The 24,243-nt window shown below is 39.8% G+C and overlaps 1 protein-coding gene across 4 annotated transcripts in view; it reads right to left on the minus strand.

The window, feature by feature from the left end:
* The window catches only part of tsc2 (TSC complex subunit 2), a 45,369-nt gene that overhangs the window by 3,926 nt on the left and 17,200 nt on the right, over nucleotides 1–24,243 (minus strand). For 2 of the 4 annotated variants that reach the window (XM_041785142.1, XM_041785141.1), the window contains exons 22-36: nucleotides 23,941–24,130; nucleotides 23,706–23,799; nucleotides 23,524–23,626; nucleotides 22,816–22,910; nucleotides 15,488–15,628; nucleotides 12,974–13,135; nucleotides 12,708–12,866; nucleotides 11,385–11,497; nucleotides 11,020–11,262; nucleotides 8,368–8,616; nucleotides 7,651–7,740; nucleotides 4,822–4,979; nucleotides 1,365–1,981; nucleotides 906–984; nucleotides 736–822 (exon numbers count right to left, since the gene is read on the minus strand). In XM_041785142.1, the coding sequence (XP_041641076.1) occupies nucleotides 736–822; nucleotides 906–984; nucleotides 1,365–1,981; nucleotides 4,822–4,979; nucleotides 7,651–7,740; nucleotides 8,368–8,616; nucleotides 11,020–11,262; nucleotides 11,385–11,497; nucleotides 12,708–12,866; nucleotides 12,974–13,135; nucleotides 15,488–15,628; nucleotides 22,816–22,910; nucleotides 23,524–23,626; nucleotides 23,706–23,799; nucleotides 23,941–24,130 (2,580 nt within the window). The remainder of the gene's footprint in view (nucleotides 1–735; nucleotides 823–905; nucleotides 985–1,364; nucleotides 1,982–4,821; nucleotides 4,980–7,650; nucleotides 7,741–8,367; nucleotides 8,617–11,019; nucleotides 11,263–11,384; nucleotides 11,498–12,707; nucleotides 12,867–12,973; nucleotides 13,136–15,487; nucleotides 15,629–22,815; nucleotides 22,911–23,523; nucleotides 23,627–23,705; nucleotides 23,800–23,940; nucleotides 24,131–24,243) is intronic. The other 2 variants (XM_041785144.1, XM_041785143.1) reach the window with 2 other exon arrangements.

Genomic DNA, 24,243 nt, shown 5'->3' on the forward strand with positions numbered 1-24,243 from the left:
GAAATCATCAAAAAAGTCTGCAAACTTTGAGCAGATTGTGCAAATAACTATTCCTTGCCCTTTAACCATTTAGAAAAACCTGAAACAGTTCCATATAAGCCAATTCTTTTTCAGGACTAAATCGTATGTTTTAGTTTCATTTTCAGACATTTATTCCTGCTCCGCCGAGGCAGAAGGGGAGACATAGATATGCATAGCTAGAATGTGACTGTCTAATTTCTCAACTTTTGAAGATACTTGATACATTTTATTCCTTCACATTACAAGACAGTCCTGTCACACCACTCTAAAGTTTGGTATATAAGTCGCCCCAGGTCCAGAGGTTGCAGCAAACTTATTACATGAAAAAAAAGCAGGTATTTAAAGTGTGGCTTATACACAGGATTTTACAGTAGCTAAGATTAGCAAATTAACTTCACATGAAGTTAGTATCAGGATGACTGTCAGCAGTAACTTTCAGCCAGTTTTCTGGAGCAGTAATCTTTAAAAAGGTTCAATATTTCGCTCAAGTTAACAAAATGGCAGGATCAGGACTCCATTCTTTGTTCTCCAGGGGCAGTAGAGCATCTAACAGCATTAAACCACAATGTTCTTGTCTCTAGACTTAATTTCTAAGATGATATTCAGTAGAAGACAGTCCATGCTTGTCTCTTTATCAGTTAATGCATCCAAATGAGAAACCACTGTCTTTGAGTTATTTGGTTTAATAGATAGAAAAATGATCCTTGTACCCACCTGACCAGCTCCCACAAAGACAACTCCAATCTTGTGGGTGTCATAGGGTGGCATCTGGTCCAGAACCTTCACAGCACGGTCAATTACCTTCAACAAAGAGAGAAGAGTGTGAATGAAATCCTTTAAATGTACTGGTGCAGACTCCAGGTAACTCGAAGAGATGAACCAACCTGAGTTTTGGGCAGCAGCAGTGGCTTGTTTGCTTCATTTCCAAAGAAAGGAGAGTGGTACAGCTGGAGGAAAACGAAGCTAGAGTGGAAAAAAAGAGGAAAATAACTAAAACCCCACACGTAGGCATGCCTTCTTCTTACAAACCATGTCAAACACATGAGATTCATAGTTGTGAATTTTTTCCATGGTATACATAAACATGTAGACTATAATGCATTCTCAGTTTTAGAGAGTAGTTCACTTCAAACTTGGACATTTCAAAGTGCAGTACCATGTCAAACTATCTCTTGATTTTTCATTTACATACGATTCAAATGTTTTTGGAGGCACCCTGCCACCTTGGACCAGGGCACTGTAGGGATTAGATTGCTGACTTTTGCTGCTACGTTGCATCATATTCTTCTCAGAAAAAGGGCTAGAGAAGCTGCAGTTAGTCTCCAGTGATAACCTCAAAGTACCTGGGGCTCAATCCAGAGATCTTCTCTGTGTTTCCTGGTCCAGGTCGACTGTGGTACGGGTCCCTCTCTGTCCTCCTCTCCCTCCTGGAAGACGGGGCAGACACTGAGATGGTGTGACCTCGTGGACGGTGGCCTCCACTGGGTGAAATGGGTCCAGGTTGTGCTGCTGCTGCTGGAAACTCCAACCTCATCCTAGCTCCACCTCCGCTGCCACTTTGAGATGCCACAACACCTGCTCCTTCCCCCGCTTGACCCTGACCACCCACACCATTAACATCCCCTCCTGGGCTCTCCTCCACCTTCTCCTTCTCTGAATGAGGCTGAAGGGTCGGGGGTTTGTTGTCTAATGGTCCTTTTGGCCATGATGCCTCTCCAGGCATGGTCTCAGACTCCATAGCCACCTTGGAGAAAGCTTCAGGTAAAGTTTGGAGCTCAGGAGAGGAGCTGGACTTGTTAAGTCCATGACCCTGGGACTGAGGGTGGGCTTGGAAGGGAAGCTCAGGCCCCTGGCTGCCTGGAGTGGAGGGTCCCACAGTGGGCTGATCAATGGGAATAGCTCCTTCACTAACTTCCTCCAGTGTTGACTTTTCCTCGTCTTGACTGGAGGTGGAAGAGGACTGAATAAAAAAAAAAAAACAACAACAATTTTTCAAAACAGCGGATAAAAAAGGGTGACATTTGGCTCAGCATGTTCATCAGTTTTTGGGAGATTACTTTTTTAACAAAATACCAGATTTGTTCTATAAATGCAAAAAAGGGATCAGTGTGAGAAAACTAGGGTTGGCTATCGTTTGAGTTTTTTATAGGGATATCAGCATGATATCTGTATTGGCAGATATTGCCTTACAATGTTAAATATTGGTATATGGCAGTGGTTCCCAAAGTGGGCCATGGGCCATGGGCCCCCCAGGAAGGCGTGGCATGTGTTTTTGTGGTTCCATTCAACAGGCAACTCTGTCCTGCAGCTGGCTGTAAATCAATCATACGTAGCTGAAAGGAGGACTGAATCTAGACTTTTGGTCAGGGGGCCCAGGCTCTTACTTGTGCAGGGAGGAAAATGAAGTTTGTGTGCACACATTTTATTTTATATCATTTTAATATTCAACTTTATGATTCAAATTTATTTTAAAAACAAACAAAAAATAAAATAGTGTTAAAAAAAAAAGTAGTTAAAATGTTATGTGAAAGTAGACTGACACATTTACACTTAAGCCCAAAATTATTCACACCACTGTCAAATACAATGAATTTCTTATTTTTTTTAGTTACACATCAGTATTTCACCTCAGATGTTACATAAATAGGACATTTCTAGAAGTCTGGAACCATGACCAGTTATGTTATGTGAACTGTTAAATTAAACTTTGACAAAAAGTCACCATGTTCAAAATTATTTATAACCCAGTGATACAAGACAGATAGCCATAGGATGTTCAAACAAACCATTATTTCTAAGGGTCTAAAGTGTTTAATATCGTTTCAATGTTTCTGAGTTTTTGTTTTTTAACCAGTTTTCTGACCATAAAAGTCAACTTGCTTGTGACATTTCAGTCATTTACAAGTCAGTGCAAGACTTGCCATGGCAAAGACTAAAGAGCTCAGTGAGGACTTGAGAGCACGCACTGTAAATGCCAAAGACGAAGGAAAAGGGCACAAAGAAATTGACAAACAATATCAGGTGCCAGTGGCAACGGTGCACAGTATCATCAAAAACTACCAAAAAATTCACACAGTCAAATACCTCAAAGGATGTAGTCTGAAGTCAGTAGTGTCACCTCGGCTGGCCAAAAAGATCAAAAGTTGAAAACAATCCAAGGACTACCATTAAGGCTGAAAGAACTGAGCGCAAGTGGTGTAACTCTATCAAGGCAGACACTCCAGTGGATACTGCACCAAAATGGTCTCTATGGACATCGACCAAGAAAGACCCCCCTGCTTTAACCAAAGCATGTAAAAGCTTGTTTGACCTTTGCAAAGACGCATTTAGAGAAAGATGAAAGCTTTTGGTCATCTTTTCTGTAGTCAGAAGAAACAAAAATTGAGCTTTTTGGGCACAGAGATGTGGCTTTCAACTGGTGAAAGAAGGGCAAAGCTTACAAGCCAAAGGACACGGTTCCTACTACTCTGGTTCCTACTGTGAAATATGGAGGTGGAAGCATCATGCTGTGGGGCTGCTTTTCTGCAAACGGGCCTGGCAACTTGGATTAAGTGGAAGGCATCATGAGGAAAGAGCAGTATATCAAGATTCTCGAAGAAAACCTCAAGCAGGCAGCAGAGGACCTGAACCTGGGGGAGTGTTGGACCTATCAGCAGGACAATGATCCGACGCATACAGCCTAGGTGGTGAGGAAATGGTTCCAGGACAATGACATTAATGTTATGAAGTGGCCAAGTCAGAGTCCTGATTTAAACCCCATCAAGAACCTATGGATGGAGCTCAAGAAACAGGTGGCAGCACGGAAACCCTCCAACCTTAAGGATCTTGAAACATCTTCAAAGGAGATATGGTCCAAAATTCCTGTAGATACTTGCAAGAATCTTGTGAGCATTTACAAAAATCGTCTGGAGGCTGTGAAAAAAATAAGGGGTTTAAAATTGATTATTTAGACAGGGTATGAATAGTTTTAGACAGTGTGATTTTTGTTTTCACCTTGTTAAAAATGTTTCTTTACACTTTCTATCTTAGATAAATTAATTATGCCTTCAGGATTTCTTGTTCATCCTATTTACATCAAATCTTAGGTAAAATACTAATGTGTAATGGAAAAAATTAAGAAACTTCTTGTACTTGACAGGGGTATGAATAATTCTGGACTTAAGTGTATAAGCCAGTAAAAGATAAGTCATTAGAAACTGTAGTTAAGGGTAGAGGGTAGAGTTGTCAGTCGGACATACAATTTGTAAAGACTTTAGTAAGGCTTTAAATAATTGGTTTAATTAGCTTATTGTTGTTTTTGAAGTTTATGATACGGCATATTGATAAATCTGTAGCTTAAGTTGCCTTTGCAATTATAAATTTTTTTTTGTCATTGACCATTACCATAAATTTTCTTCTTTGGGTATTGATCCGGGTACTGTTTTGGCACCGGTACCATTTTTAGTCTATCAATTTAGCACCAGTATCCTGAAAAACCCAAACAATAGCCAACCGTTGTTGTGTTAGGGTGATGGGGTACTGAGAGAAAGAACCAAAATATGGGTTGGAAGTTAGCCTGATATATGTCAGATGCGTGATTACTGGTTCAGAGAAAACAGGTTCTCAGGGAACAATGTCTGTTGACCAGATAAATCACTTTAAAGGACTGAAGATGAATCTTACCTTTTGCAGGCGTTTACACAGAAAGTATCAACACTGCAACAGTGTCACTTAATTAAATGGGAGTGTATTTTTAAAATGCTGCAGCACAAATAGTTTTGTTTTCCTTCTTTCAGTTGTCATGTGCTGCATGCCACCTACCCTGCTGAGCGTCCCAGGTGGGGGGATCTTTGTGAACTTATCAGCAGACATGAAGATGGGATCAGATGTCATCGGTTCAAACTCTTCACTCTCTAGCCAATCAGATGGGGTATGAGCTGTGGTGACCCCTGAGCCCTCCTCCAGCACCACAACAGAGTCTACAGCAGGACACAGCAACAATCCCATGGGTTAAAAGTGGATGTAGAACCTCAAAGATGGAACCCCAACTCCCCCCCACACACACACACAAACAACTCACAAACAAACACAACATCATGGTCCATTATTAGTATTCACAGGTGTGAGACTACCAAAACAAACATCAAAGATTAAACAAAGCAGTCAGTGGTCATTTTGACAAAAAAACTTCACACATATCTTCTCTAGAATCATCTAATCAATCACTGTAACATGAAAAAGAATCAGCTGTGTGTGTAACTGATCAAACCAGCTCAGAGGCAGCCAGGCAAACACACACTCATGAGCATGAAAAGACATTAAGATCAAGACCTATAGTCAATCCAGCCAACAAACACTGAGATCAAAGACAAAGAAGGATCAATGCAGCCAGCGTCTATCCACTACTGCTTCATCTAGGTTTGATTTTTCCATCCAGACTCATGCATCTGCTTTGTTGGTTAACTTGGCCCAAACACACAACAGCAGCCCAGACCAGGCACTCCAGTCCTCGATTCCCCCATTAGAGTCCCTCCCTCCTCGAAAACACTATCAAGTCTCTCTGATATTAGTGCCCCAGAAAACTGCAGCTTAAAAAGTTTCTTCATTGCCCTACTGGGCTTCCAGTAAGACAAGGAAGAGTACTTTGGCCAGATGAGGTCTGGGCTTTTCTGTTGACAACATCAGGACGTCAAAGGTTAAAAGGTCAACCTGGGAGTATATTTCTGTGAGTTAAGGAAGAAGATTAGGAGGGAAAATAAATCACTGGGATGACATAAAGAAATCATGGTCCATCTTTAGGTGTCATTGGAAGGATTGATTCAAATGCAGACCCGTTTTCAGCATTTCTGGCAAAGGACCCCCCCTCTGCCTCCCACTGTTAGAAGGGTGAACTAAAGGGTAAAACAGAAACTCTGAATTCCTTCACTTGCACATTTTCTAAATATAAAAAGAGAAGTTCATCAGCACCACTGACTTAACCATGCGCAGAAAAGAGTTCAAGTGAGAACTTAAGTTCCTGCATGGGTTACCAACCAAGAATTCAAGGAATGGATCAACATTTTTGGGAATTAAAGCTTCACTGCTTCTCAAGCTCTTTTTCAGAAAATGCTCTTCCTAAGATAAAAAATAAGGCTATCAGCATTTATCCTCACTTTTTGTCACAGACAGCGAGGATAAAAAATAGTTTTCATCGTAAATCGTTTTTGTTTAATTTTGGATCATTGCACTTTTTTAAACTAAGGGTAATTGACTCCCTTCTTGAAAACAGACCTGCTTTTACTTTTTAAAGAAACAAGAAACTCTGGGTAGGTGGAAGATTTTGGCATGATTGTAACCACAACTTAGAATGGTTTGAAAATGTAACAGTTAAAAGGTAAATGTTTGATAAGACAGTTTGAAGATGACTTTTGTATTGTTGACTGAGCTGTGAGTTTTTTTTTTTTTTTAATAAAGTGAAATGAGACTGTAAGATGCAGTTGTATACTCACACCAATGTTAATGCAGGGAGACACTGCATTGTTTTAACCAAAGTGTACTGAAAGGGACAATAAAGCATGGGATCTATAAAGTTAAAAAATTTTGCACTGTTTATTAACCTTGATTAATCACGATTAACAATTATTGCTTACAGCCCCAATCAGGGCTGCCCAAAGAGTTGGCTAGGCCATTAAAAAACCCAGTGAATGGGTCCTCCCCAGATGTAATTTATTTACATCGATGCATGTGTGTTTGTCCGTATAATTTTATGCTAGGCTAAAAAAAAGTGTCAGTTTCAGCTTTGTGCTTACCAGAGTGAGATAAGAGGAATCTTCAGATCATTTAAGAGAATAATCAATAATGCAAACGTAAACCTTTCATGATTGTTGCACTAAAATATCTATATTAATTTAAGGATGTGTCTTTTTATGGAGGCTGCCATCGGTTGTGAGTTCAATTGGTCAAACTCACCTCTGTAACATGGAAACCCCAAACACAAGGCATTTCTAGCTGGTTGCAACCAGCACTGCTTAGCGCCGCCCACCTCTACAGCCTCCTTCTAAATACTACTTCTTGTTTTGAACTGAGGACTCTGTTTAATAAAATGGCACTTCATAAAGTGTATTTACAAAAAGAAAACCAACATTTGGTTTTCATTCATAAATTTCTTATAACGAGGTAGAAATGCACTTAAACTTTTAAAGCCTGATACCTCAAATAATAGCCAGAAAATTCTGAATGTAGATACACCAGATTTTACGGCACATCAGCACTGAATATATGGGGGGCTTTAGTTGACACCTGCCTTTACCAAACATGTGGCGACACCAGGCTGATAAAAGGGATTGGGCCTTAAATAAGGGCGAAGTTTTTATTGCATCTCTTTGCAGTGAAAAACAAAATAATATTTGCTACTCAATCCCTATAAAAAGAAGAGTGGACATAACATAAGCCTTCATCTACCATTGATTTCACTTCTGGTTAATAATAATAATAATAATAATAATAATAATAATAATAATAAAAACAGCCATAAACTGATCTGATGTCAGTTTCAGATGGTGCTGGCAGACCACTTCACTGTGCAAGTAAGAAGAAATACACTACACCAGGAGTTTTTCTTGTTTCTAGAGGAGTAGGGAGGAAAGGGGGCACACATGTGGTTGATGGTACCTGCCCAGGAAATGCTCCTGTGCAGCCTGCCAGGGGCCGGAGGGCCTGGGAGGGCAGAGCCCAAACCCAGAGACCAGAGAGAACCGCTCACTGCAGGCAGGATGCCAGACGACAAGTCGGTGGCACATGATGTCACATAACACATCGCAGACCAATCACAAACCATCATGGGGGTAAAGATGAAAAACATAAGAATAAGGACAAAAATTATCAGAACGCAAATAGAAGAGAAAATTCAAAATGGAAGAGTGGAGAAAGGTGAGCTGATTGAAATAAAAATATGACAAAAATAGCTGGAGGAAATTGATAAATAAAGAAAAAAGAACAAAAGAGCAAAGAACTAGCATCACTGAAAAGAGGGTGCTGCTATCAAAAGGGGAAAAAGCATTTCGAATCAGTGTTGTATGATAATCACTGGGCAGCAAATCCCTGCTTGCCTGTTGATCACCTTCAGATATTTAAAGGCATAATGCCCAGTCCTTTAAAAAGGAAGCAATGACATGCAGCTAGGTGGATTGAAAAGAAGCGTATAAGACAGTTGAATGTTCCATCTAAATAACATATTCTAAAGTTTCTGGCTGTGCTTTGTAATTTTCTTGATGTAAAAATGTTGGCATTTTTTGATCAAATAATTTTTGGGACCGCCTCTCCTCCAAAAGGATAACAAAACAGTAATGCATGCTGTTTGATCTCTTGAACTTCATGACTGTATCTCACCTGTGTTAGAGCGCTGGATTAGGTTTGTCTTCCCCCCGATGTTGCTGTGTGCTTGGGTCAGTGATTCAGAAACAGGGGCCGGTGCAGGAGCAGCCGTGCTGGCAGGAGCACTGGCTGTTTGTGTCGGGGGTTCCTTCACACCCTCCATGGCCATGAGGACACTGGAGAGCTCCTGCAGCGGCATGTTACCAAGCTCTGAGGAAAAGGGACTTGGAGGGTTCTCCAGACACATCAGCCAGCTTGTGTTACCTGTGATCAGTGACAGAGAAACAAACAGAAGTGTTAGGTGACAACTAGATTATCATTACTGATATGCTATAAAAACCAGCATGGGATTCTGATTACTGTAACCATTTAACTACAAATGAATGTTTTCAGACAATTTTCCTTGAGGTTCTGACTCAATATCAGAAAAGCATGAAAGAAAACTTTTTCAAACTTCTGATTGGCCTTGACACTGCTCTTACACAAGCTCCAACATTCAGAATTTATAAGAACCTAGCATGACAATGTGGAAACTATGAGGAAAAAGGTTTTACAAAGTTATTTCTTGCCCAACAACAATGGGAAAGGGCAAAAAGTAAAGAAGAATTCTGTTTACTGCTACAAAATAACACTCTTGAGAAAGGTAAAGTATTTGCAGGCTCATAACAGCACAGCATCAAAAAAATATTTTACCTTAGAGTAGGAAAGATATATAGTCTTATTATCTACTTCAAAAGATTTCATGCTTTGATTACATACATAAGTGCTGTGAGGGGCTGGTTTACAGGACTTAAGCACTGAATGTTTTCTCAAAAGCCCCTCATCTTTTGGGTTGATCACAAGTATGTAAGTGATGAGTGTTTAATGAGACAGATGCGAAAAGAATTAAATAATAAAATAAAATTAACCCTGCTGATCACAACATGGAAGTTTCATTTCAATAGCAGTGTCAATTTTGGCAGCGTTTTTAGACTTTGTCTTTGGGTCCGTTCAAATAGTCTTTTTTTGCCTAGGAGGTTTCCTGAGTGAAACAACCCAGAAGTATTTTAGTGTTGGCTGTGATAAGGGCTCTAATTCTCTAAATGAAAAGAAAAAGAGCTTCATTGCTTCCTTTATCATCTCCTTTAGCATAGAAAACACTAGACCAGACCAGACTAAAAACATGATTGTGTTCATTTTCTGCTTTTCTGCTGTTCTTTAACTTAATTGTAGGAAAATTCTCCCTTTTTGATGATAAGCGTGAGTCATTGTTTGTTTATTAATCACGGAAAGAAAAAGAGAGAGAGAGAGAGAGAAAATGGGAAAATGATGGCACGTGGTGCTGTCAGTGTACAGTTTGTTTTCTACTTTAAAGCAATGTAAAGTCAATCAAATCAGACCGTGAAGAGATCAGACTGTGGATGAGATCGATAAGGACTCAAAACGCTGCGTCATCAGCTCTAGTTGCCCCCTCAAACAGGTCGCTCAGTGGTGGTGGAGGGGCAAATCCCCTGCCGTGCTGGACTGCTGTGCCGTGTCAGACGAAGTTGAGCCGAGCCGCTCCATGTAATGGAGAAGCCTCATAAGTGTTTTAAGTGCTCCAAAGTTTCTCAGATCCAAGGTATGGGCTAAGACCTGGATACTTAACAATTCTAGCCTGGCCCCCATTTGATAATAATTTTATTAATGAGGTTATAAATGTGTTTTTTTGTAAGTTGTCATTGTAATTCTGAAATACTATATAGTTATGTATAGTTATGTATGAACTATATAGTTGAAGAATGTGTTTTCTAACGTTGCTTATAGTGAAATTAAAGCTGCTGTGATTAATTTTTTGGTTCATTTTAAGAAAAGCAGATATTCATATTCATACATATATCCGTTTAATGAATAACAAATGCACATTAGACAACAGGAGTGAAAGTGATTATTTCTGATTGTTATGATTATTCTTAATGCCTGGTAGTGCTGCCCCCTTTCAGAGCCAGACTACGTGAAACAGCTGTGTCCTGTCACTGAAACTCTTAATTTGATAAACAAATGTGTCATTTTCTTTTATGAGGACACAGGACTAACAAAAACTATAAATAGATCTTTCTATTAATTACTGATGGAAAGTACATTTTTTAATTAAATGATGGTGAATTAAAATGACTGATTGTTTTATATTAATCAAACAGTGTGTGTTATAAAGTAAATTTACAGAGAGAAAACTATTTCACCAAAAGTACACGCTAAAATGTAAAGAGTTCTTAGAGATTTAGAAGACTTTAAATTCAAGCTACGAAGGTTAAAAATGACTAAATGAGAAAAACTGAGTCAGTGAGGGCTTAGGGATGTCCCACTGTCAAATCCTAGCGTGTGTGAGGGTATTACCCATATCATTTTCTAGGTGTAGTCAATTAAGCCCATAAGGGCTCAGGGTTTAGGGAAGAGATTGAGAGATTCAGCGTAAAAGTCAACCCAACTTTCAAGTGAGCTACGCGACTAAAAATGGTGCCTGAATTGGCTGAAAATCACTCAGTGTACACCCAGATAAGCACTACTTGCACATGTACACAACAAGAACACCCTTTGTTGGTGATGGAACTAAAAATATCCCCACATCTAAATCCTCTCCAATGAAAAAGCAAAAAACTTCAGTGACCTGTATGGGTAGTTTGTTGTTGTTAGGTGCAGTTCACATACCAGATGGTCTGCGTATGAAGATCTCTGCCCAGCCCTGTGTGAGCATGGGGACAAACTCAGCCAGACTGGGGTTGTCTTTGAGAGGCTGAGGAGCAGCTGGAGTGGCAGAGGCAGAGGATGGAGGACCAAGACCATCCAGGTTGGAACTAGAAGGAGGTGAGAGCGGAGCAGCTAACTCACCCTCAGAGGGAGACACCAGAGGACTGAGGCTCTGAGCAGGACCGGCACGTAGAGCGTGGCCACCTGACAAAAACACGGACAGAATGCATTACTATCTATTATATTTAGTTTGACGCATGAAGCTCATTGTGCGGGAAAAAAAAAAACACAGCTTGTTTGAATTCATTAATATTTCTTTATGTTACCTGACATAGAGCGGACTCGTATGCGTGTGGCTCTGTTGTGCTGCTGGCTGGACTGGGACTCCAGTTTTGCTGGAGCCTCTTTAGTAATTCTGGTGTGCAGTGATGGGTCAGACCTGAAGGAGCACAGACAAGCAATCATTTTTACAGGGTTTATTTAAAAAACTGTTATTGCTTTAGCTAAATGTGAAAACAACATGCTAGTATTTGAACATTTATGATCCTAAAATGATGAAAAAGGCAAAAAGCCCCCTGGAGTGACGCAGAGCTAATTCTGTTGACCTAAACTACAACTAAAAATGTTCGTGGACTACCTTTTGCTTATGAGGAAGGAAAGAATAAGACTAGCTAAAATAGATCTTTAATGATAAAAACTCAGATGAAAAGTATGTTTAGTATTCATCATGGGAACTGAACATAAAACTAAAATGTTAGTGCTGCACTGTTGGGACATTTAGATTACTATCTTGAAATATCTAAACCTTGTGATATTGTGGCAATTCTCTGGTAATTAGGTGGCATTTTACCATGCAATTTCTTAGAAATAAGATGATAATTCATAATATAAGTTGCTTAATAATTCCCAGGTATTTTTTTCTATATTATGACCCACTGAATAAAGGGGGTCCTCCCTGGATAATTTTCATTTTTTATGCTGAGGGGGAGGGGTAGGGGTTAGGATTAGGGGCTTAGGGTAAAATACCACCTAATTACCAGGGATTTGCCAGAACATTAAAAGAAATTACCAGATAATTAATACATTATTACAAGGTAAGTTCTTCCTTAATATACCATATTTCTGAGTTATTACTTGCTAAAATGCCAACTTACTACAAGATACTTACCATCTTATTCTTGAGAAATTTGTAGATAATTACCACCAGAAATTACAAGCTTAAATTAGGTGTTACCAAGTTAGATTATCACAATATTTTGACCCACTGATCTCAATCTAGTGATGGTTAATCAAATAAAATAGACCATCCGATGAGGACTCCTGGGTCCTAGAGTGCTGTGGCTGATCTTTTGTAGCACAAAGTCAACATGTGAGCCTTTCTTCTTTTATGGCCCCTGTTTTTGGTTGTACCCACCCATGTGGCGTACATATGTAAACTGATGCTGGACAAAATAAAATGTTGACCTGATGATGGAAGTAAAACAAGTCAAATTCACCCCCATAGGACTCTTAACTATTTCTTAAAGTTTACGGCAAATAATTAAACTGAGTGCTGGACCAATCAACAGACAGATGGATGTCGCCTTGAACTTTGTGGCAAAATCAAAGAGGGCATCTTATTGCCATTTACGGTTTGTGAGCTTCATCACCTTGTCATCTCCCCTCCACCTCCCAGCCGTTCAGCCATGTCCAGGCCAAGCAGTGCCTGAGTTCTGACCCCACCACTGGTTGTTATTGTCACCAGCTTGTTGCCAACCAGCCAAGTCATACTGCGACCCCCTGCCAGGAGGAACTCTGCAATTGGAGACCTAAGAGAAACAAATGAAATCATAATGGCCTCACCAAAATCTTTTCACATTGGCATTGTGAAGTGCCAGCCCCTACACAAATAGGCTGAAAACATGTGCCTGCCAACCTTTTGGGCAGAGCAGAGAAGTTGGAAAAGACATATCGGGCCATCATGTCTAAACAGGTCTCTGTGAGCTCCAAGTGGACTGTCTTTAACCCCTCGTCTGCCTGAGTCACAGCGTTTTCATCAGCAGAGCCCAGACTGCAGGTGGTGGTTGAGGTGTGCATCCTAAAGGAGGAGATGGGGATGAAGTTAACAATCAGAGAGAAGGACAGAGCAGGAAGAAGGAGGCATTTAGACTCCAGGTGTTTTCAAGGTTTAATCAGTGCACACAAAGACATGCAAGCTCTGATGGGCGGACACACAGGAAAACACAGAACCTAAATTAAAAGAAAAATCACACAAACATCAACTTCATCTATTTTACATGCAATGTAAGCATTTATACACAAACATGTGTATTCATGTGTGTAAATGTACAAGCAAATGCAAGAACAGGTAGTAGATATTTCATCATGCACACAAACACACACTATAAGTTGTCTCATCAGCTGTGACATCTCAGAGCTTATTTCCCTAAAAGTAAATAAGCTCTGTTTAGGAGGCAAAGGGGATCTGTGATGTAAAATGTTTTGATGCAAAGTAAATCGAAGGTTTGGGGAGTAGACAGAAACTTTGTGTGAGTGAATATGATTAACTGTGGGTTAATCTTTCAGCTGCAGCCAAATCTCTTTATTAGTATTCAATGTTGAGTGAGCAGCACCTCTTAGTATCCACAACAACCATCAGTGCTTGCTCTACACACAAATCAGTTTCAAAGCCCCCGTATGAAAACTAACGTCATGCCTGATGAGATGTAGGTTGTGAATTTGGTAAAAATTAATTAGATTTTGGCAGGCTGCTGAGATGTAAACACACTCAAACGAGCTGTTTACAGTGCTCTGCATCCAGATGTCTGTTAAGCACAGTTTACATGACAGAAAGACTGTTTACATGCATCATCCTGAGAAAACCACCACACGAAGTCAAATAATCAACACTAATGAGGCAGTGAACAACACTTAGAGGGGGGGACTTTCAGACAGGAATTAGTTTCAGCAAAAAAATAAATGTTTCCAAGGTTCCATGCAATATTGCATTCCTAACATGAATAATATTTTGATAAGTTTGCAAATATTAGTTGTTTATTTTGAGCAGTATATGGATACAGTTAGAAAGAGGATTAAGCTATGCCAATCTCTACCCCGAAAGAGGTCCCAGCATTCAAATATGCCATAGTACTTACCTTTCTTTAACTGAAAATGACTCATTTTTCTATTTAATTCTACCTCTTATAAACTCCAAGCAACATGACCATGAAACTTCATTGATTCAAGCACAGTGTGCTATGTTCATGTCTCTCTGTTCTCTGTCACACAGTTTTCTATTCAGCTTTTCATACAGCAAATGCTTTTGTCCAAAACATGCAAGATTTTAAAATATATCTCTCAAAGTTAACACATGGTGCAGATTTTAGAAAGACTGGGATTAAAGGTTGTGAAAATTTAGAATCTTAAAACCTGGTCATGTTGTCTGAAGTAAAACAACAGTGATACCACTGTTTGTGTAAGTAACAGATTTGCAGCCATTCAGCAGTTGAAGCAAGTTAAAGTGATCTACACTGCAGTTGTGTGGTCTTAAGAAGATATGTTTGAATCTTAAATTTGACCATTTCTACACATTTAAGTACTAGGTTTTACTGCCATCTGTTGGGCAAGTGAGGTAAAATATTACATTACATTATAGTGGCACAGCTGCCACAGCTGACAACTGCAATGATAGATCAAACATGTCATTCATTTAAGCAAATTAGCCAAGCATAGATAAGCACAGATGTGTGAAGAGGATAAGTCAAGTGTGTGACTATTCAGTATGTGTGTTATTTAACATTTAGATCATATCAGCCCAGCTAGTCCTAAAATCCTACACTGAGAGATTGCCATGGTCATAGCATCACAGTGTGTGTTTGTAAGTGGAGCCAAAACAAAACAGAGCAAGCAGAGTGAGCAGTTGTGTTGCTGTTGTCCCTGTCACTGGGTGAGGAAGCAGAAGTGCCCTCCCCTCAGGAAGGGAGGCAGAGTTATAGGTTGTAGTTGTTGTCAACTGGGGTAAAATCCCATTATTTTGGAAACACATGCTTTGCACCAGTCCCTCCTGCTATTCATTTGTTGATAAGCAAATCAAAACCAGAGCAAATAAAAAAGTCAAACCAAAGACAAAGCAAAACAAAAGAGAAAAATTATCAAAAATGTTTTCAGATGTCTTCTGCAAACATTGCATGCATAAGCAAATAATTAAAAAAATGTCCAACAGCACACGTATGATCGCAGCCCAAAACAAAACAAAACAATGAAACAAAACAAAAACCACAAACCTTCTTCCAGCATGCACCACCTGCTCCAGGTGTCTCAAAAAAACCACCCAACGCCCACCAAACGGACCCGCATGACAATGACCCTAAACCCCATTAACCATCCCATGGAGGAAGCAACAAGTGTTTGGGCTGTTTTTGTTTGGTTACCCATAAGGCTCTTCTCTAACCTGCGGACCGCATGTTCCGAGACACTGATGCTGCGGGAGCGGAAAGCGTCCATGGCTGACAGGTCCCTCAGCTCTTTAACTGGAGAGCTGCTGCTATTGGCTACAGCTGCTGCCGCCTTCGCCACTTTAGCTGCCCGCAGACTGGGCGGTGATGAAAACCCATGGCGAAGAGCAAGGGGAACGGACCCAGGTTGGTGATACGGTGGCAGTGGGCAGTAAGGGGGTGGGTCATCATGAGGGTGGTGTGGTTTGGGAGTGTAGGGGGAGCGTGTGGTTTGTACAAGGATACCAGGAGACAGCAGCAACAAGAGCAGGTGACCAAAGGACACACGCCACGTGGGGTACAGAGGGTGGGGGAAGGGTCACAGGAGAAGGGAGGGGGCCAGGAACAATGTGGGTAGTATCCAGGATGACATGACCACCCCCCAAAACCACAACCACAACGCAGCACCCAATTGCAGGAGGCAGGGGAGGAATCAAATGAAGAATTGAAAGAAAAACAAAACAAGGTGAAAATTAACAGCAGTGAACACTATGAATCAGATTACAGGAGAGCGGAGAAAGAAAGAGGATAAAAAAAGGATAAACATCAACTTAAGAAAACACAAGCAGAGGGTAATATTGCTTTGCTACTCATAAAAGAAAATACACACAGAGAGTATTCAGGAGAGCAACAAAATAAACATTATTTCACACAGCAGGTACATCGTGAAGCCAAAGACTAGTACAGGAGTAGTAAAATAGTAGGAACTGACTCAGCACAGGCCTGAAATCATGGAAGTTAAAGCACAAAGAAAAACACAAAAAAATAAAACTGAAAAATGAAAAGTTAAACCTGAGGGTTGGAGTATTGCAAGCCTATACCCTGAGAAAGCCATCACAGGACCTGATTGCACTTGATGGCATTCGTGTTGCTTTATACGAGGAGGTTAATTTTGGAAAAAATGATCCATTTGAAATTATCTTAATTAAAATTGACTTGCATTACTTCAAGCAGACAGTGTGTGATGAGTAGCACAAGGACTGATTGCTGGCTGGCGAGATGGATAACACAAGACTCAACACTTAAAGCGGGTGATCAGAGGAAACTGATGTAAAAAAAAAAAAAGCGCCTTTACATTGTTAGAAAAGTGAGGTTGTTAGTAGTTCTTCTGATGTAATACAGTGTTTCCCAAAGGGTTGTAGGAGGCTACGATGGGGGACCATAAATTATTTGAAAATTAAAATGAAGAGCCTCAGATTAAAGGGATACTTCAACATTTTGGCAAATTCGCCCATTGCCATAATTCCTATAGTCTTAGTAATAAGTTCATTTTCCTTTAGTTGTCGGCGCAAGCTGTTTCTAGATCTGGGGGGACCAATATACCAGCTGCACAGCTAACGCTATGGAAGCAGACGGAATGTTTTGCTTTCCCTTATCAAACTCATCAAATACAGATTCCAACAACTCCAAAACGCTCTTGTGGACAAGTTGTGACCTGTACATTCACCACGCTATGAAATAATAACGTATAATTATGTAACATTACAACACATGAAGCAAATACTCGGAACTATTTCTTGAGTGAACCACCGGGCGGAGTGAGACAGTGCAGCAGCCATGTCTGGAGTGTAGTTCCGGCTTTGTATTTAACTTTGAAACATCTCCGTCTCGTAATGTTCCATTAATATTTCATAGTGTGGTGAATGTACAGGTCACAACTTGCCCACAAGAGCATTTTGGAGTTGTTGCATTCTGTATTTGATGAGTTTGATGAGGGAAAGCAAAAAATTCCGTCTGCTTCCATAGCGTTAGCTGTGCAGCTGGTATATCGGTCCCCCCAGATCTAGAAACAGCTTGCGCCGACAACTAAGGGAAACAAACTTATTACTAAGACTATAGGAATTATGGCAATGGGCAAATTTGCCAAAATGTTGAAGTATCCCTTTAAAGATTATGGCATAAACCTAACCACAAAAAAAGGAACTGGTAATGGATTGAGAAGGTGATAAGGGAACTGTAAAAAGATCCGTGTTTGATAACACAAGGTGCAGAATACTTTGGAATTTTGACAGGGAGATGCTGCAGTGGCTTAACCAGCGTGCTGAAGGGAAAAAATTGAATGCACTAATTATGAAGCTTAATTAATCAGGATTAATTATAATTATCATAATTTATTATTTCTATGTTGTAACAATGATAATGTTCTATTGTTCATGTGCTACTAAGAATTTCGTTCAGTCTTTAAAGATCCAGTAGGTAGAAGTTCTGCACTGAAATATCTATATAAATTTTAAAGGTGGTCATGTGATATATCTTTTTAGTGTGGGTCTTACAGTATCTCACATATTTCTTAAAATTTCCAGAGATAGAGAAATTCTTAATTTCTATAATTGTAACAGGACATGTCTTCTTATGGAGACAACTATAGGGTTTGAGTTCACCTCTATGACATAGAAACCCCATACACAAGGCATTTCCAGCCAGTTTAGACCAGCACTGCTCAGTGCCACTCATCTGCACAGCCTCCTTCTCTACACTACTTCCAGTTTTGAATTGAGGCCTCTGTTCAAGAAAAGCAGCACCTCATAAGGCATATGTATTACACAGAAAATGGATGTTTTGTTATCATTCATAAATTTCTTACAAAGAGGGAGAAATGCACTGAAAATGGCAGTTCCACAGTGAACGTGCATTAGCGTTGCTTCCAGCACACATGCCCATTCGTGTATTTCTCTCCCTCGTTATTAGAAATGTATAAATGAAAACAAAACGTTGGTTTTCTGTTGAGTAAATATGTAAATACTTTCATTTACATACTTTTATTTACATTTTCCTTATTCTACTAAGCTGACCTCGACCATATCGTAATAAAACCATCTGTCAGCTTGGTAGGTGAGCTAACTAACTATCATTCTGTTGATTTCAACATGGACTTCATCATCTGGTAACTACTTTGACTAAAGAAACTTACTACCAATCCAAGGCTTGATCTCAGTATTAGAAACACAATAACTGAACAAGTGGATGAAGTCAAATTACTAGGAGTTATAACAGACAAAGCATTATCATGGAATAAGTTTATACAGAGAGTGGTAACTAAAATTGGAAATACTTTGTCCGTGGTTAAGAGATATACAAAATATATGACATAAAAAATGGTAAAACAAGCAATGCAAGCTTTGGTTCTTTCACATATTGATTATTTTTTAATAATATGGTCCAATGCTTCACTAAGATATATGAGAAAACTGCAACTGGTCCAGAACAAAGCTGCACGTGTGGCTCTTTCTTGTGGGCTGAGAAAAAATGTCCTAAAAATGCATGAAAGTCTTTCATGATTGGAAGTGAGGAACAGAGAAATGCGATCACAACAAGGAAACCTTCTATCTGTTATGAAAAATTATCTTTTAGTGCAGAGATGCACAATCATGTGGCACGTCATGCAGTAGGAGGCTATTTCATCTTAACTAAATTTAAAACAGTTGGACAAAGGACAGTGATGTATAGAACGATGAAAGAATGGAATTTGCTCCCAAACTATATAACGCAACTGACTAATATCACAAGAATTTCATTAACTAACTTTTCTAAGGTCACCAGTGTCATTGTTAGAAAAAAATCAGGAGATAAATGCAGATTCAGTAACGGAGCTTTGATTTTCTCTATTTATTTATTTATTTTTAAATGTTTACTTGTCATGATGTTGTTTATACCTGTGTGCACAGATTAACTCAAAATAGAGTAGATACATGCATATATGCATCTGTAGACATGTACTGTATGTTTTTTGCATGTAGTTAGGATGTGTGTGATGTGTTTGTACTTAATCATTGCACTGTGTTACAGACATCTCTTTGTTTATATATGTTTGTATGTTTCTGTTTATTTGCTTATATGTATTGTCACATTGAAATTGAGTGGACCCCAGGAACAATAGCTGCTGCTATGCAAAAGCTAATGGGGATCTAAATAAATTAAACTAAACTAAAGAAACCTACTACTAAGTTTAAGAGTGTTTATTACCGGTTGGTCTGTGCAGAGGTTGAGGATAAATTTTGCAGCAGCTGCAGCAAGTGAAGTTTTGCTGAGGTAGTAGCAACATGACACAAAAGATCTTCATATTATACTGATGTAAAAATACACTATATTGCCAAAAGTATTCACTCACCTGCCTTGACTGGCATGAGCTTGAGTGACATCCCAGTTTTAATTCATAAGGTTTAATATGTCGTCAGTCCACCCACTGCAGCTATAACAGCTTCAACTCTTCTGGGAAGAACAAGGTTTAGGGGTGTGTTTATGGGAATTTTTCACCATTCTTCCAGAGGCGCATTTGTGAGGTCACACACTGATGCTGGACGAGAAGGCCTGGCTCTCAGTCTCCGCTCTACTTCATCCCAAAGGTGTCCTATCAGGTTGAGGTCAGGACTCTGTGCAGGCCAGTCAAGCCCATCCACACCAAACTCTCTCATCCATGTCTTTATGGACCTTGCTTTGTGCACTGGTGCACAGTCATGTTGGAACAGGAAGGGGCCATCCCCAAACTGTTCCCACAAAGTTGGGAGCATGGAATTGTCCAAAATCTCTTGGTATGCTGAAGCATTCACAGTTCCTTTCACTGGAACGAAGGGGCCAAGCCCAGCTCCTGAAAAACAACCCTACACCATAATCCCCCCTCCACCAAACTTCAGACAAGTACCGTTCTCCTGGCAACCGCCAAACCCAGACTCGTCCACCAGATTGCCAGATGGAGAAGTGTGATTCGTCACTCCAGAGAACGCGTCTCCACTGCTCTAGAGTCCGGTGGAGGCAAGCTTTACACCACTGCATCCGACGCTTTGCATTGTACTTGGTGATGTATGGCTTGGATGCAGCTGCTTGGCAGAAGAAACCCATTCCATGAAGCTCTCTACGCACTGTTCTTGAGCTAATCTGAAGGCCACATGAAGTTTGCGGGTCTGTAGCGATGGCTCTGCAGAAAGTTGGTGACCTCTGTGCACAATGCACCTCAGCATCTGCTGACCCCTCTCCGTCATTTTACGGGGCCTACCACTTAGTGGCTGAGTTGCTGTTGTTCCCAATCGCTTCCTCTTTGTTATAATACCACTGACAGTTGCACAAGTGGCATCCTATCACAGTACCACGCTGGAATTCACTGAGCTCCAGAGAGCGACCCATTCTTTCACAAATGTTTGTAGAAAAAGTCTGCATGACTAGGTGCTTGATTTTATACACCTGTGGCCATGGAAGTGATTGGAACACCTGATTTCATTTATTTGGATGGGTGAGTGAATACTTTTGGCAATATAATGTATGTTCAGTTCCTTTAAGAGATGTAGCGTTGGCAGGGCAAACTGGGCAAATTAGACTATGGTGGGCCACCATAGTTTAGGTCAGCAGTCATCAACTACATTTGTAGAAGGGCCAGCTTATGTCTATGCAGAACCTGTGGGGGTTGGACTATTAAATGATCTAAATAAAAGAAACATTTCTGTCTAAATAATTAAATTTTCCTTGAAATGTACTTAAATTTTGGGCCTGTGACCTATACTGAAGCCAGCCTCAAGGGGGCAATTGAGATATTTAAGCCACATATTTCTGGTACTGCCATGTAGTTTTAGGTGAATATACTGCATCTTGATTGGTGAAAAACACATGAAGGAAACAGGGTTTTTGTTTTGATTCTCAGGCAGTAAAAAATAAACTCTCAGTCCCCCTGAACTGTTTAATTTACACAGATATCTGCTGCTTCAATCAAGAATGGACTTAAGAGTATGTGTTTGTCATGCATTTTATTGCAAACAATGGTTGATAATAGTTTGCTTTTTGTAAAAAGTGATCAAACTTTAAGCCAATATTTTAACATATTGTTTCAATCTCACTTGTTTTTGGAGTTACTTAAATATCTGTAGGGATTAAAAAGTAAAAAAAAAGAAAAGATACCCAAAATATTATATATCTATTTCCTTAGCTCATTTTCTGCATTAAATCAAGCTTCCGGGGGGCAGATAGAAAGCTGTGGGGGGCCTAATGTGGCTCCCTGGGCCTCCAGTTGATAATCAGTGCTTTACGTGATTAATGTGAAATACTGCAATAATGATAGGACCCAAGCAAGGTTTAGGTGACTTGAATAAAAAAATGAAGACAAAATATCTGTATGTACTGTTTTCTGAAACATCTCATTGCACAGCAGAAAAGTAGTAGGAATTTAAATTTTGAAAAGAAAAAAGGCCTGCAATAAATAATTTGGCAAAAAGCTCATATAAAAAGTTCGAAGGGGGAGGCTAAGAATGACAACTGAACATGAGGGTGCGGCCCACCTACAGAGCACCAGGTGGCCTCAAAAACTGTCCAATTTCTCGTAGTTATTTTCAAGATACAACACCAGTGCCAACAGCAATTTTTGTAGGGTTTTCTGTCCATGTAGAGGACTCAACCACAGGGAAACAATAAAATCTCTTGGTTGACAAAGAAAAATGTGTGGCACAGTAGACATCTGTTAGGGAAAGGTACAGACTCAGCTCTGTACATCTGCTAAGTCACAGCCTCCATTCGTTTCCTTTTTCTCTCTGTGTTCACCCACAATACACGGTGCTGTGATCAGCTACTTTGGATGTTTTCACATCAGGTTTTTAGAGCAATTAAGACACACACAACTGAAAAACATTCACACCATGTATGGATGAGAATGGTTCCTTGCTGAGAAAAGCTTCTTGTCACCTCTGTGTGAAAGGCGGTGTGTATTTCTCTTTTTATCAAGTCTGCACTCATTTTGGCAATTAACAGTCAAGATGGTGAGGTGTGAAGGGAAAAACCAACAGCTTTAGTACATGCTGGTTCCCATTCTATACCTATGACCGTATGCTACAGGTTGTGGACAAACCAAAAAAAACACCAGGACAATATAATGCAATCTACTCATAGCAACCCACACACCTAACGTCAATTACTTCAAAGAGCAGAAATGAAACCCCTCTAACTGATTATTTACCATCACTATTTATCATCAACTGCAGGGCTGTTACCTCGCATTATATTCCAAAGGTGTCACGTTTACTTTGTCCATCACCTGTAGGTAATTTAAATTATATTTTTCACTAAAACAATGTGGCAAAAATGAACACAATATTGAATGAAAAAAGGCATAAACCATAGATTGAATGAAGAAATGATCACCATGGCAACCCAAGAATAGTCAATGCGACTATCACGTCATGTACCAGTCATACTGATACCCCAGTTACATTTACAACCCCAGCCCTCTTACACAACAATGGCTACATGGTTAGTGTGTGGTACTGGTTTGTACGTCAGCACTCTGCAGCTGTGTGTGCGGATGCTTTACCTCTTTGGCCTTTCATTAAGGCTGGTGCTTCTGGCACGAAATGAACTTTGCTCATGGCTGTCATCGAATGGCAGCAGGGCGTTTGAGCGCAAACCCTGAAAAATGAGGAGGGCTTGGATTTAAAGAGAAGTAAAACTAAAATACAGTAAGAATAAAGATGGGTAGCTTCTATAAAATTAAATGTCTAAAATGTTAAAAGACTAAATGGATAAGATGCCCTGTAAACACAATAAAACCTGGCACAAAAAGGTAGGGACATTTGTGTTTGGTAGATTATCTCCTTGTTGTAACAATGCTTCTTGGCAATAAATGTTATACTGTTGGAAAGCCTACCTATTTAACAAAAGTTACAAACAAATTTGTAAGGAAAATGCATTTGTGGAATGAGCAGCAGTTTTGAGTGTGTGGTTTGCACCCATGAAAAAAAATTGCCAAATCTTCTCTGCCAATGCCAAACACACGATTTTTCTGTTATCATTGGCTTTTATTTTGACTACCATTGCTAATATGTCTTGTTTCTTCAGACTTTATTCATCCAATCCACCAAAAAACAGTTAAAGGCAGAATAAGCTGTTTGGTATTGGCAATGACAGATTGGCAGAATTTTCACAAACAGACAAAGTTGTGAATGTGAAGAAACATTTAGTGTTTGTGATTATAAGCACTTTAAAAAATTCAATAAACATAGGATGACAAACTAGCACAAACCTTTGTGATGTACTGAACAAAATCTTTGCGAAAGGGGAGTCTGCAGCGTATGAACCACATGGCTATCACATGGTGTGCCAGGGACACGATATACTGGTTGAACCTGATTAAAATGGAAGAAAAAAGGTCAGTGTGTCTTTGCATCTGATAAAACATAGATTTGTGTGTTTACAAGCACTTACTTGGAAGGGTTAGTGTAGGGAAGAGAAATGGCAAACACACTGACATACTGCTCGGCGACAAAGTTGGCATAGAGATGAGGCAGGCGCACCAGAGCTATAAAACAAAAGAGAAAAAAAAACAACAGAAAACTTCAGTTTTTGTTCTCCCTCTGGGACAGAATATGTTAATGTGGCTTAACCATTCAACTAACAAAACATATTTGTGAGAAAAGAATGAAAAGTCTTTGCTGCTTACTGGAGAGGAACTCGAGCATTGGAGATGCCATGGCAACAGTTGCAGAAATATGAGTTAGCTTGACGATGAGAGCGGGCAGAAGCTTGATCATAATGTCAGGCATCTCCACGGTGCACATTGTAAGAGCCACCACACACTGCTTGGCACAGCGGTAAATAAGTCCGGTCTCAAGGCACTGAACCAACTCTCTCTACAGGAAGGAGAGGACAGGTACATGATGTAGGTCTATCTGCATTGTAATATCTGCAAAACTGGGACTGTATGATGGCACGCTGTCCAGATACTCAGTAATCCCTACATGTA

Source organism: Cheilinus undulatus, linkage group 4 (assembly GCF_018320785.1).
Source record: "Cheilinus undulatus linkage group 4, ASM1832078v1, whole genome shotgun sequence".
Lineage (NCBI taxonomy): Eukaryota > Metazoa > Chordata > Actinopteri > Labriformes > Labridae > Cheilinus > Cheilinus undulatus.